This window comes from Microtus pennsylvanicus, chromosome 19 (assembly GCF_037038515.1).
Source record: "Microtus pennsylvanicus isolate mMicPen1 chromosome 19, mMicPen1.hap1, whole genome shotgun sequence".
In the NCBI taxonomy this organism is placed as follows: domain Eukaryota; kingdom Metazoa; phylum Chordata; class Mammalia; order Rodentia; family Cricetidae; genus Microtus; species Microtus pennsylvanicus.
In genome coordinates, this window is record NC_134597.1 from 18,532,486 (window position 1) to 18,545,396 (window position 12,911).

At 42.1% G+C, this 12,911-nt stretch overlaps 1 protein-coding gene across 1 annotated transcript in view; it reads right to left on the minus strand.

Annotated features, from left to right (window-relative positions):
- The window catches only part of Iqub (IQ motif and ubiquitin domain containing), a 66,054-nt gene extending 56,703 nt beyond the window's left edge, over positions 1-9,351 (minus strand). Inside the window, exons 1-3 of the mRNA XM_075953658.1 lie at positions 9,265-9,351; positions 3,951-4,357; positions 2,013-2,147 (exon numbers count right to left, since the gene is read on the minus strand). Of these exons, the coding sequence (XP_075809773.1) occupies positions 2,013-2,147; positions 3,951-4,353 (538 nt within the window). The 5' untranslated portion in view covers positions 4,354-4,357; positions 9,265-9,351. The remainder of the gene's footprint in view (positions 1-2,012; positions 2,148-3,950; positions 4,358-9,264) is intronic.
- Positions 9,352-12,911: the final 3,560 nt, after the last annotated feature.

Consider the following 12,911-nt stretch of genomic DNA (forward strand, 5'->3'; position numbering starts at 1 on the left):
TTGTGCCAGGTTGAACAGTGGCATCAAGAGGAGCCCATGTCCTCATCCTTAGGACCTAATCTTACAGAGCCACAATGACTGCAGACTTGAGCAAGGGCTTGAAACGGAGAGCTAATCCTCACTGTGCGGCTGGCTGTGCCCTGCAGCACATATGCCCTTGTTAGAGAATGGGAAAGAAAGACTTGACTCAGGGGAAAGGCGATGTGATGGGAGCTAAGTCAGATCTGTCTAAATGTGTGTGCCTTTGGGGATGAATGAACGATCAAGGAGACACAGAACGCCAGGCCTGCAACTCTGCACCTCTAGAAGCAGGAACGCCAGGCAAGTAGATTTCCCTCCTGATAGCCCAGCTAGAGAGCACCCCACAGACTCCTTAACTCCGTCCCACTGAAAATGACATGGGACCTTTACCCTCTGGAACTGTAAAGGAAGTTTACTTTGTAACTCTAAATTATATGATTAATCATTACAGCAGCCATGGAAAACTAGCACAGGTTTCCTGAGCAATCTTTGTTCCTATGTTCTTTTCTAGAGTGGGCGCAGACCCTTCAGGCTTGAGCTACAGTTCTTGTGCTGAAAGAAAGCACCCGTTTTGCATTTGAGTTAATATTCTGCAGTTTAAACTTCCCTCTTTGGTATCGTACGTTTCAAACTCAGCCACTTATTAGCACACCGACTTTATAGGAGTTCACTGAGTTTACTTTCCAAATAGTTAGTAGTAATATATAGCTCCCTCAAAGAGTTGCTGTGTAAATTAAACGACGAAATAAGCAGAATACTTTATAGAAGTACTAACACATGCTAAGGACTCGGGCATTGTGATCGTCATCATCATTTTTGTTGGTAATCACTCTAGGCTTTTAAATTTTAATTTAGAACTAAATTTATTCTCTAGAAACTTGTTGTAACATCTTTATAAGTCAATACAAAAAAACCATTTTAGTGAAAACAGGATTTGTTTATATGTGTCCAATATAAACATATCAGCTATGCTAACCTGGTAGACTAACCAGTCACAAAGAATTTATCTAATTACCACGTGAGGCTGAATAACTTAAGTAGAGAGTCTCGACAACATCCACAAAATGTATGTAAATTTTAAATTGTGAAAATTCCCTTAATGTACAGAAACCTCAGAAACTATATTTGCGCTGTCTTCTTCACCGCCCATTTTCATCCAGTCTCATTTCCCCTCCACTAGCTCAAAAGCTCACCAAGTGTCCCCATCCATTTGGAACTCATTGCTCAATCGACTGAAACATCCTATAGCCACCCAGGTTCCTTCTTCTGTAATATTCAAGTCTGAGTGAATAAGGCCCTGAGAACATCTCCGTGGTATGCGGTAACCACCCCTGTGCAATCCTTCCCTGCCGGTCTGTAAATGACTTGAGGGCATGAACCGTGCTTCATGATTCTGAGGATGTACAGTTTTATCCACAGGATGTAGACTAAAACATTTCCAGAAATGCGTTGAATGAACTAATGTATAATCACATTGTAATACTGAAATAGTAAATACTTAGGATAATTTTTTGTTGTTTTGGTTTGGTTTGGTTTTGTTGAGCTCTACACTTTTCTCTGCTCCCCTCCCTGCCTCTCTCCTCCCCTTCAGCCCTCTCCCAAGGTCTCCATGCTCCCAATTTACTCAGGAGATCTTGTCTTTTTCTACTTCTCATGTAGATTAGACCAATGAATGTCTCTCTTAGGGTCCTCATGGTTGTCTAGGTTCTCTGGGATTGTGATTTGTGGGCTGGTTTTCTTTGCTTTATGTTTAAAAACCACTTATAAGTGAGTACATGTGATAATTGTCTTTCTGGGTCTGGGTTACCTTACTCAAAATAATGTTTTCTAGCTCCATCCATTTTCCTGCAAAATTCAAACTGTCGTTATTTTTTTCTGCTGTGTAGTACTCCATTGTGTAAATGTAAGATAGTTTTAAAATCAAAGGTCTTCGGTAATTTCCGTGTTAAAACCAGCCGAGTCTTGGTAAATGTATTAGCCTTCACACCTACCTGCATGAGTTATCTGCAGTACATAATGTGGGATACGTAATAGACGTGCAAAGTGCTCCTTGAGGAGTCTAAATGGAACATCAACTCTAAAAGGCATTATGATCTCCTGGGCTGCAGAAACAAGTACGATTTTTACTGTAAGCAAAAAGAGAAAAAGAATGACCATCGTCAAACAGCAGGCATCAGCGACCTGTCTCTAGAGACGGGGAAAGCAGGACACGGTTTGGTTTGGCTTTAATCACTATACATGTGGTATAAGTTACAACATCAGGAATTACTGAAATATCCAGAATGGCACCAAAATATTCACATGGAGTAACTAATTTGAGAGCTACTGGGTTCTGTCTGGTGAGAATTGCTCACTTTATGGTCTCAGCCGGCTCCTTGCCTTTTCGACCTTGCAGGCACAGCATGCAGCCGCATCTGAGCTGCCTCTTTTGAGCCCTAGAGCTGCATTTAACCCAAGTCAGCTGCTGCTGTTCAGGTAGGCTACAAAGGCAGCGGAAGTGCAGGGGCATGAGAGGGAAAAGGAGCCCCTTGCCTCTCAGCTGTCTGCCTCTTGCTGGGTGAGAAGCAAGGATTCCAGTACAATTCAAACTGCTTACAGCCTTTCTGCCTGCCCGCCCAGCTCCAAGCCTAGGAATCTCGCGAGAAAACCCGTATATAGAGAAAGGTCACACACTGAATGAACCCCTTTACACAATCCTACTGGCTCGTGGTTCTTTTTTTATCAGACTATAATTCCACCCAATATATCTCTGAAGCCATCCTATAATCTCACTTAAAAAGAGAGAGAAGAGGAAATAAGTGTTCCTTGGCAGCCTTTTGAAGTGCAACTTGAAAGCCACAAAAAATGGTATATGTGGCAAACGGTAAGACAGTAAGGATTCTGCTCCCGAGTCTGTGCCCTTGCTGGCAGACAGCTAATTTTACCCCCGAGCACCTCTCTTTGCCCTGGCCTTCATGCTTAAAGCCGTCAGGGAAATATCTTTAATAAAGTCCCCAACTCTGAACCATCTTGGCTTGTTCTGAAATTCCTTCTGTGTTGAAGTTATGGATCCTGGTTTGCCTTAAATTGATTGAGGTCCTTAAAAGATTGCGGGAGCCCGGCGGTGGTGGCGCACGCCTTTAATCCCAGCACTCGGGAGGCAGAGGCAGGCAGATCTCTGGGAGTTCGAGGCCAGCCTGGTCTACAAGAGCTAGTTCCAGGACAGGAACCAAAAAGCTACGGAGAAACCCTGTCTCGAAAAATCCAAAAAAAAAAAAAAAAGATTGCGGGAGCTCTTTGGACACTGAGGAAGACGGTAGGAGCTGTCTCTGCCCCTCATTGCTGTTGCTGCTGTTAAATCAGATCCCATGTTCTTTTCGCTATGGGAGGAAATTCTCCAAATGCACTGGTAAAGAGGAAGCAGAGCAGTGAGCAGTGACGTAATCATTATGTTGCTGCCCCCAGCTCTGTTACCAAGTACTGACAACACCGGCCTGACGTCCACGTTGTTCTACGTATGCCATTAAAGCTGACCTACAAAAAAAGTCGAAATGTCTTTTCCTGGACTGTATATACGGTTTGTACCAGCCAAAAAACAAACAAACATGTAAAAGCAGTGTGATATGTAAGGGAATACCCCATGCAAATGAGGATCTATCTGAATTCCACGTTCATACTATCCCTTGCTAGCTATGAGCAACAATTAACTCCAAATCTTCAAGCCAAACAAAAATACAATAAATTTACTCAGAACCTGTTCCCATTTTTCGAGGTTCCTAAATATATTGAATACTTTATTCTATTTGAAATACAGACACACACACACACACACACACACACACACACACACATGAATTTTAAACTGAACATTTAAACCTTTCATTTGAAGCTAAACAAAAATTACCCTTTGAAATCAAGTAATAAAATGGCTGGTCTCCTACAGCTACTACCTGTTGCTAAAGATTCTCTTATTGTTGCCTGCAGAGTCTCCTTGATAGATTTTATTTCATTCAGAAACAGCGGGGGTTCCTCTTCTGGACTCTGACTCTCTGGACCTTCCCGTTCTTCTTCCCAAGATTGTGGCACGGTTTCAGCGGACACGACCTCTTCCCTGGTTTTGGCCTCAGACGATTTTGCAGTAGAGATGGTGAGCTCACTCCTTGCCTCTGTGGTTTCCTCGGTTTCAGAATCTTGCTCCACAGAAATATCTGACTCTTCGGCTTCTTCTGAAGGCCGAGGGATGCTGATGACCTCGGCCGTAGGTTCACTCTCTGCCGTGGAGGCTGTGGAGGCTGTGGAGGCTGTGGAGGCTGCCACATTCCGAGGCTCGACGTGCTCCTCTAGATCAGACATTTTCCTGAATTAAGACAAATAGTTAAAGTTACTACACATAGAAAAGTTTCTCGCGGCACCTGGACAGATGGCTCTGTGGTTAAAGGCACTTGCTGATCGTGCAGAGGACCTGGGTTTGGCTCCCCAGCACCACAGGGTGGTTTTCTCAGGGGTCTGAAACTTCAGCTGCGGGGGATCTGATACCTTCTTCTGGAATCCACGAATACCAGACGCACATGCGGTGCACATACCTAGACGCAGACAAAGCTCTCAGACGCCTGAAATTCTGATCCTTATATTTTAAGGTTTATTTTCTTACTAGTGAGAGGGATCAGCTTAAAGCACATATGGGCTTTTAATTTTAAAATTACTGAAATTTAAAAAGAACAGAGAACCTTAAAATAGAATTTGGAATATGATATTCTCAGAACATTTGGGGGAAAATCTTATTTCTTTCTTATCAATGAAACATGCCTCTTTAAGAAAGGACCTGGTTGGTTTTGGTTTGGGGCTTTTTTTTTTTCAGAATATAAAACTAGTGTGGCATTAGTGCCTCTAGCAATTGAGAGGATTAAAATTTTCAAACAAAGAGCTTAGATAATGTACCCTGGATTAACAAAACACACTGGATTAGCTCCACTCTCACAAACAGAAGCAGAGGCCTCAATGACCTCTGATTCTGAAAAAGATATCGAATGTAGGATGTGCTGCAAGGCAATTGGAGTCAAAGATGCAGTGACCAAGAGCTTAAACTTGAAACTCCAGGGGGCAGTGGGTTGCAAGTTTGTTTAAATGACGGAACCTAGTCTCCAGGACACCGGGGTCTCCCTTCAGAAGGTGTTGAGGTGGTTATGCTAGAATCCTGAGATTAATGTTTTCAGAATGAAACGTGGTTTGTTTCACTCACAGTCCTGAAGCGTGAAAGTCTAAGCAAGATGATGCCAAATCTGGCGAGGGAACCTCTCTGTCTGTACCACCTCCCGTCAGATGGCACCATGGTAGCAGGAAAGGTCGTGGGACTGCCGGTGCCATTCATGTGAACCAGCTAAGGTTTGGGGAAAGATCTGGCCCACTGTGTGCTAGATGATAAATAGTAATTTTACAGAGACTGTCCTGTATTTGCAAGTCAAAACGTGGCAACGATTTCGACTGGGGTAGAGAGTACACATTCGTCTTCGCTCAGCTAGGATAAGCTGCTAATTAAATATCCACTCCTATCAGTCCCCATACGCCTGTCAACATACATAAATACAGAAACATACACATGTTTAAACACTCACTGCAGCACATAGAACGTGTCAAGGACCAAGCATGCACGTCACAGGATGAGCTGGGAAGGGCTCTGAAGCTCCAGCCGGAGGAGGTACCTATGCATCCCAGCTCCAATTTGGAAAGATTTTAAAATAATTTTCAAACTTTCTAAGTTTTGTTATAATTTCATAACACAAGTTATGAAAGAGAATATAAAGATAACTCCTTCCTAATTCTAATTTTTGTCACGGACTATTTTGGGTTTGGTGGTAAACAAGTCCGTAAAATGTATTTGATATTTAAAGTGTAAAATTGAATGTAAATTCCACATCTTTCATCTCAATTGCCTATTCTAGCTATATAAAAGTTCATTGAGTTGTATAAACTTTGGATCTGGTTAATTTGGACCTATGGTGTTTTTAATTACAAGTTTTTAAATTAATGTTACAAAATTATTATCAAGTAAATTTAATTTTAAAATTATAATACTCTTAAAAGAAAAAATAAAGCTACTAGAACAGAAAGGGATAAAATAAACAGTAAAAGAAAGTTTTTATTGTTAATACTTTAATTTTATTTCTCAGTGTCAAGCAACCTAGTTTCACAAATTGTTCATGGGTGAATTTATAATTAGAAGCATATATCTTTAAATATATAAACTTTTGCATATTTTAAACATTGATACAATTTTATTTGTTTTTCACTCTATATATCTTTAACAGATATTTATTTATGTGTTTGCTTGTTTGTTTATTTATTTGTTTGTTTGGTTTTAGTTTCTTTGAAACAGAATTTCTCTGTATAACAACCCTGACAGTTGCCGGGCAGTGGTGGTGCACTCCTTTAATCCCAGCACTCGGGAGGCAGAGGCAGGCGGATCTCTGTGAGTTCGAGTCTACAAGAGCTAGTTCCAGGACAGGAACCAAAAGCTACGAGATCCAAGTGCTCCACACGCTGGAGCTCCTGATTGCTGAGTGCTGGGGTTAAAGGTGCGCAATCTAGCCTATACTTAACATTTTTTAACGTTAATTTCTACCTCATTTTTCTCAACAATTGTGTAGTAACTTCACTGCAGAGCTAAGAAAAACACATTATATTCCATTTCTTGCTCTACTGAAGAACATTTCAACTGTCTCCAATTTCATACAAGTAAAAAGTAGGGATGTAACAAAGGTACATCATCTTCATTTACAAGTTAAACACTCTATAAAAGAAGTTCCCACAATTGGGGGAAAATGTCAAAATACATACGGATCTCCATTAAGTTCCATCAAATGATTTTCTTAAAATTAAGTATCATATTGCTGCCCCACTGATATTTCTTTTCATCTTTGTATTTAAATATCCCTTTGTTGTATGTTATAATTGTATTACCAATTGTGAACTTGATGTTATACCATCTTTTTTTTTTTCCACACAGGGTTTCTCTGTAACTTTGGAGCCTGTCTTGAAACTAGCTCTTGTAGGCCAGGCTGGCCTCAAACTCATAAAGATCCTCCTGCCTCTGCCTCCCAAGTGCTGGGATTAAAGGCGTGCGCCACCACCGCCCTGTTGTTATACTTTCTTTTACTAGACTTAAGTTTTGGATTCTTTGGTAGTGAAATTTGTGAATCTTTTTGTTTATGAGTTACCAAGTTTCATGATGTGCTTAGAAACCCTACCTCGCACAAAGCATCACACCTATATGCATCCACACAAATGTATGAAACATATTTCAGAGTGGGAAATACCTATGGGAAGCTATCCTGAGATATGCTGTATTTACACAGACCAGTGTGCACTCGTGTGCCTATGGGAAGCTGTTCTGAGATCTACTGTGTTTACACAGACCAGTGTGCACTCGTGTGCCTATGGGAAGCTGTTCTGAGATCTGCTGTGTTTACACAGACCAGTGTGCACTCGTGTGCCTATGGGAAGCTGTTCTGAGATCTGCTGTGTTTACACAGACCAGTGTGCACTCGTGTGCCTATGGGAAGCTGTTCTTAGATCTACTGTGTTTACACAGACCAGTGTGCATTCAGGTGCCTATGGGAAGCTGTTCTGAGATCTACTGTGTGTGCACAGACCAGTGTGCTCTCATGTCAGCTTCACCTACATGGCACATATACCTTGAACACATCTGGAATATGAATGGGTGGAGAGGAGGGAAATAGGGAGGTGAAAGATGTTTGTGATCCAATTTTTCATTGTTAGATCATGTGGTGACTTGAATAAGAATGGCCCCTATAGACTCACATACTCGAAAACTTAGTCATCAGGGAGTGAAACTCTGATAGAATTAAAAGGATTGCAAGGTGTGGCCTTATTAGAGAAAGGGTGTCACGGGAGGTGGGCTTTGAGGTGTCAAAAGTTCATGCCACGTTCTCTTCTCCCTCTCTCTCTCATACCTCTCTCTCCTCTCTCTCTCTCTCTCTCTCTCTCTCTCTCTCTCTCTCTCTCTCTCTGTGTGTGTGTGTCTCTGTCTCTCTGTCTGTCTCTCTCTCTCTCTCTCTCTCTCTCTCTCTCTCTCTCTCTCTCGATCAGGATGTAGATCTCAGCTACTGCTTCAGCACCTGCCTGCATGCCACCATGCTCCCTGTCATGGTGATAATGGACTAACCTGTGAAACTGTAAGCAAGCCCCCAATTAAATGCTTTCTTTTTATAAGAATTGTCACGGTCATGGTCTCTCTTCCCAATAGTAGAACAGTGAATAACACAGGCTGTCACACTGCTTGGTGGGGGTGCAGACCTCTTGACACAGCATAGCGTTATGTAATGATGGCTGGCCGTAAACTTGCCATCCCTTGCCTCATCTCTCCAGTGCTAAGAGGCACGCACCCTCCAGAATGAAGAAGTCTCCTGATTTTTGTATATTATCTACTCAAAAAGGTTTTAGCCTGATGTTAAAAATAAAACACAGAGCCGGATGGCGGTGACGCACGCCTTTAATCGCAGCACTCAGGGAGACAGAGGCAGGCGGATGTCTGTGAGTTCGAGGGCAGCCTGGTCTACAAGAGCTAGTTCCAGGACAGGTTCCAAAGCTACAGAGAATCCCTGTCTTGAAAAACCAAAAATAAATAAATAAATACACATAAATAAATAAATACACAATAGTTATTAAGATAGCATATTTTAAAAAAAAACTCCGCCTCTTTCACCTCTAGTGATTTCAGTTCTTGCCATTTAAACCTGCTGCATCTGGACTGCTAGTAAGGCCGAGGTCCTGTCTCACCGTCTATGCAATAGGCCTACTGAACTTTCATTGGGAGATGAGATGACGAGGTGAGAGGAGTGAGGAAAGCAGTGTGCCTGGTGAGGGAAGTCTAAAGGCCCTGAATGCCTTGCAAACCAGAAATGGCCTCCCTAGAAGGCCATTGAGGCATCTTCTTCTCCTCTAGCATGACCATGGTCACCATGATCAGAACCAGGAGGAAGGATGATGTACGCCTCCCATCTTGTCCCTGTTGACTGAAGATATCAAATCGGGGGCAGGGGAAGAGAGGAAGTAGCTAGAGAAGGGGCAAAAAGAAGTGTGATGCTTTGTAAGGTTTTTGTTCTTCAGTTGAGAAATGTTATCTCCTGACCAGACAGTCCTGGTGCCCAAGGGAGACTGGCACCCCCGGAAGGTCCATATACCAGAGTCACCCCCACTTAGAACGAGCAGTCATCTAGAAGAGGGACGCCAAATGTATCCCCTTACCTGCTCAAGAAACACAGCTATTACAGACCAAGAGGCTTCTCCTGTCCTCAGAAGCAGCCTTTCCTGCTTAGGTGTTCTGTTGCTGGCGGCGTATCCTAGCAACGGGCAGCTTCCTCCGCCAGGGCACCGCTTTCCCACCCACCCCCGCCACGGCCACCCCCCCTCCCACCCCTACGCAGTAGCAAAGCCAGCAAGAGCAAAAAGGGAGAAGACAAAAGTAAACACTGTTAGCTGTCAGAAACCTAGACCTTAAGATGATCCGAAGTTAACCTTTCTCCTCCGGGAGCGCTTACAGTTTGAAAAGGCAGTCCGTAGCCATCTGAACCCACAGGTGATTTTCTTTTTAAAATGAAATATACGAACACTGAAAGACAGGGATGATGAGAAAACCCAGATTCACAATGGCGAGTGCCTACTTTCTTTTGTCCAATTTCGACCCTTGCTGTACTTCCTGGCAGCCAGAGAGAACAGGAAAAGGAGGACTATTAAATACTCTTTATGAGTCAGGAGAAGCTGAGCTTTTGTTTTTCTGTCTTCAAGTTCTTTAAAGTTTTAAAAGCACCGTTTTGGAGAAAAGATCAAATATGTTCCCCGCAGAAGCTTCCTGTGGTTATCTCCTCACAGCAGCCAATGTTTAGCAAGTGTTGTCGTTAAGCACCGTGTCTGTATGCCCAGGAGTCAAGGCAAGGACTCTATTGAGGCACGATTGGCACTATTGTGCTATTGAGAAAAATAAAACACACGAAGATTTAATGAGAGGCAGGATTAAACGCAGCCCAGACTTTAAGTCCCTATTATGTGCTACTGTGTTTAACATCCTTTGATACCTAAAGAGATTAATAAAACTAAAAACTTTGTATACAGTCCTTTCCCTCAGTCACACTGGCCATTGTCTTCATGTCTTTATACCTTGTTGCTACAACCCCACTTTTTTGTTTTGGTTTGTTTTGGTTTTTTGTTGTTGTTGTTGTTGTTGTTGTTGTTTTAATTTATTAGATTTAAAAAGAAAATACCAGTCCAAGTTCCCACTCCCTCCCCTCCTCCCATTCCCTCCACACACCCTCCCACCCAACCCTGTAGTGTCCTCCTGTTAGGGGCAGTAATGAAAACAATATGGTTAGGAACAGAGGGCGGAAATGGGGCAAAAAGCAGGCAGCAGAAAGATTCATGTTCTTTCCACTGTTAAGTGTAGCCTGATATTCACTACCCGTTCTAATAACATACTGATAACGCATTATGACCTTAACTTTATGTGCTCAATTTTACAATAGCTTTTCTTAGAGTGTACTTTTCTTAGGTGGTCTATGTAGCTTGAATCGCGGACAAACATCAGGAACACACACTCAGTCTCTCACAAATACACGAAGGTGTTTGGCTAAGGGTCAATAGCCCCTAACTGAAAATAGTGATAGGAAAATACTATCGGTTACAAAATGAAAATAGTGCCGTACAAAAGCTTTGGATTTTACTTTTCATCCTAAATCTGTGCACTTGCTCAGGTTTTGCTGTCCAAAATGACTCGTCTCCCTCCAGTCATCTCTTTCTCCCAATGTGCTCCCACTTTTACAAAGATGCCACCTGGTGGCCTTATGAAATCAAGCATTTTGAAGTAACCTCATAAGGAAATGTGTCTTGATAAAAATGGCTAAGTATGAAAAATACTAGAATAATTATTTACAACACTAAGGACCTGAAAATTGTTTGGGGGAATTATCTCTGGATTAAATTTGCGTCCTTTGCGAACGTGCGAAGGGCTATCATCACTTTCCTGAAACTTTTGAAGTACATGTCAGATATTCAAGATTTCACTGAATTATGGAAGGTAATGTGGGTGCATAGTGTGTACTGAGCAATACATCTTCAATCCCAAATCAAATACATTGATACATATATTTACTATGTATCTGTGACAAAAAAATATTTATTCATATTAAAATGGAATATATGGAATATAGACCAGAAATAACCTTGTATCAAGTTAGGATTTTTATAAATGAGCTATGGGAAAACTTTCTATTTCATTGATTAAAAAAAAAAAACTTAAAGGATTTGTGGGCCTGTTTTACCCTGAATAAAAGGAATCCATACTCAGAGATTAAAATGTGACATTCTGTAACAAGGTAGCAAAATTTACCCCTAAGTAAGGTACAGGAGCCACAGGCGGGAGGGGGGGGGACGACATCACGAAATCCAGTAATGTATCTTACAATTTAGTCATAAATAGAAATAAATATATATCAATTACAAAATTACATATCTAAAAGATATGCCACCAAAAGACTGTGTGCCACTGTGAAGGGACAAAGACTTCCTTAAAAATTAACTAGCGGTGTGGTGTGGCAAACACAATCTGTGAGTTCCCCGGCACTTTCAGCACGTACTCTTTGTCTTTATTCATGTGCTGTTCCAGTTCCTTACAGCCATGTTCATGGATAGATGTTCTGGTAGCATCAGCTTAGTCTGCGTCCCTCCCTGGTGGCACTCTTGGGAGCAGCCTTTGTCAAGTCTCCTTGCGTGTGTACTAGGAATAAACCAGGACTTCACACTAGGCACCTGGGAGAGAAGCAGTCTGTAGAATGCTTGATTTGTTAGAACTTAAGTTTTACTCCCGAAACCCATGTTTACAAAACAAAGGAAGCCAGGATGGATGACGCATGCTTGTAATCCCAATGCCGGGAGCCTTTCCAGGTCAACGAGAGCTTCTGTCCAAAAAGAACAGTAAAATGAAAAAAATTTTTAAAGAGGTGAATGGTACTTGGGGAATCACACCACAGCTTGTCATGTGGCTCCCAAGCACACACAAATGCATGCATGCACACACACGGTTCCCAAGCACACACAAACGCATGCATGAACACACACACATGGTTCCCAAGCACACAAACTCATGCATGTGCATACACACAGTTCCCAAGCACACACAAACACATGCATGCTCACACACATGGTTCCCAAGCACAAACACATGTATTCACATACACACATGGTTCCCAAAGCACACACACACAAATGCATGCATGCGCACACAGATAGCCTGTACTAAATCAGTTCTTTTTTTTTTTTTTTTTGAATATTTGAGACAGGGTTTCTCCATAGCTTTTTGGTTCCTGTCCTGGAACTAGCTCTTGTAGACCAGGCTGGCCTCGAACTCACAGAGATCCACCTGCCTCTGCCTCCCGAGTGCTGGGATTAAAGGCGTGCACCACCACCGCCCGGCCTAAATCAGTTCTTTACACTACTTCTTTTCACTGACTAGTCTTAGCTGACTACCTTCAAAGATACTTCCAAATATATTTCTGTAATTCCCGTCACTTAACTCGAATCTGAATGTACAATTTAGGATCTCACTGTACAAGTTTTTATGGGAAATTGAACTTACTGAACAAACAAAAACGTGTGATTTTTAGCAATTTGGCATTTATCAATATGGCCCAGCACATGCCTATATAGCGACATAACTTGTGTAACCACCGAGTCCCAAGGATAAGCTGAGACCAGCTGTTATGAATTGCCACCGATTTTGACTTTCATCATTTCGAAGACACTCAAATGCACTCCACTGACTGTCCCTTAAGAAAGGGAGAAAGCAAAAGACAAATTTGCTCTTCTCTCCTGCAGATCTGAGTGAAAGGAGAGGGGAGGAGACT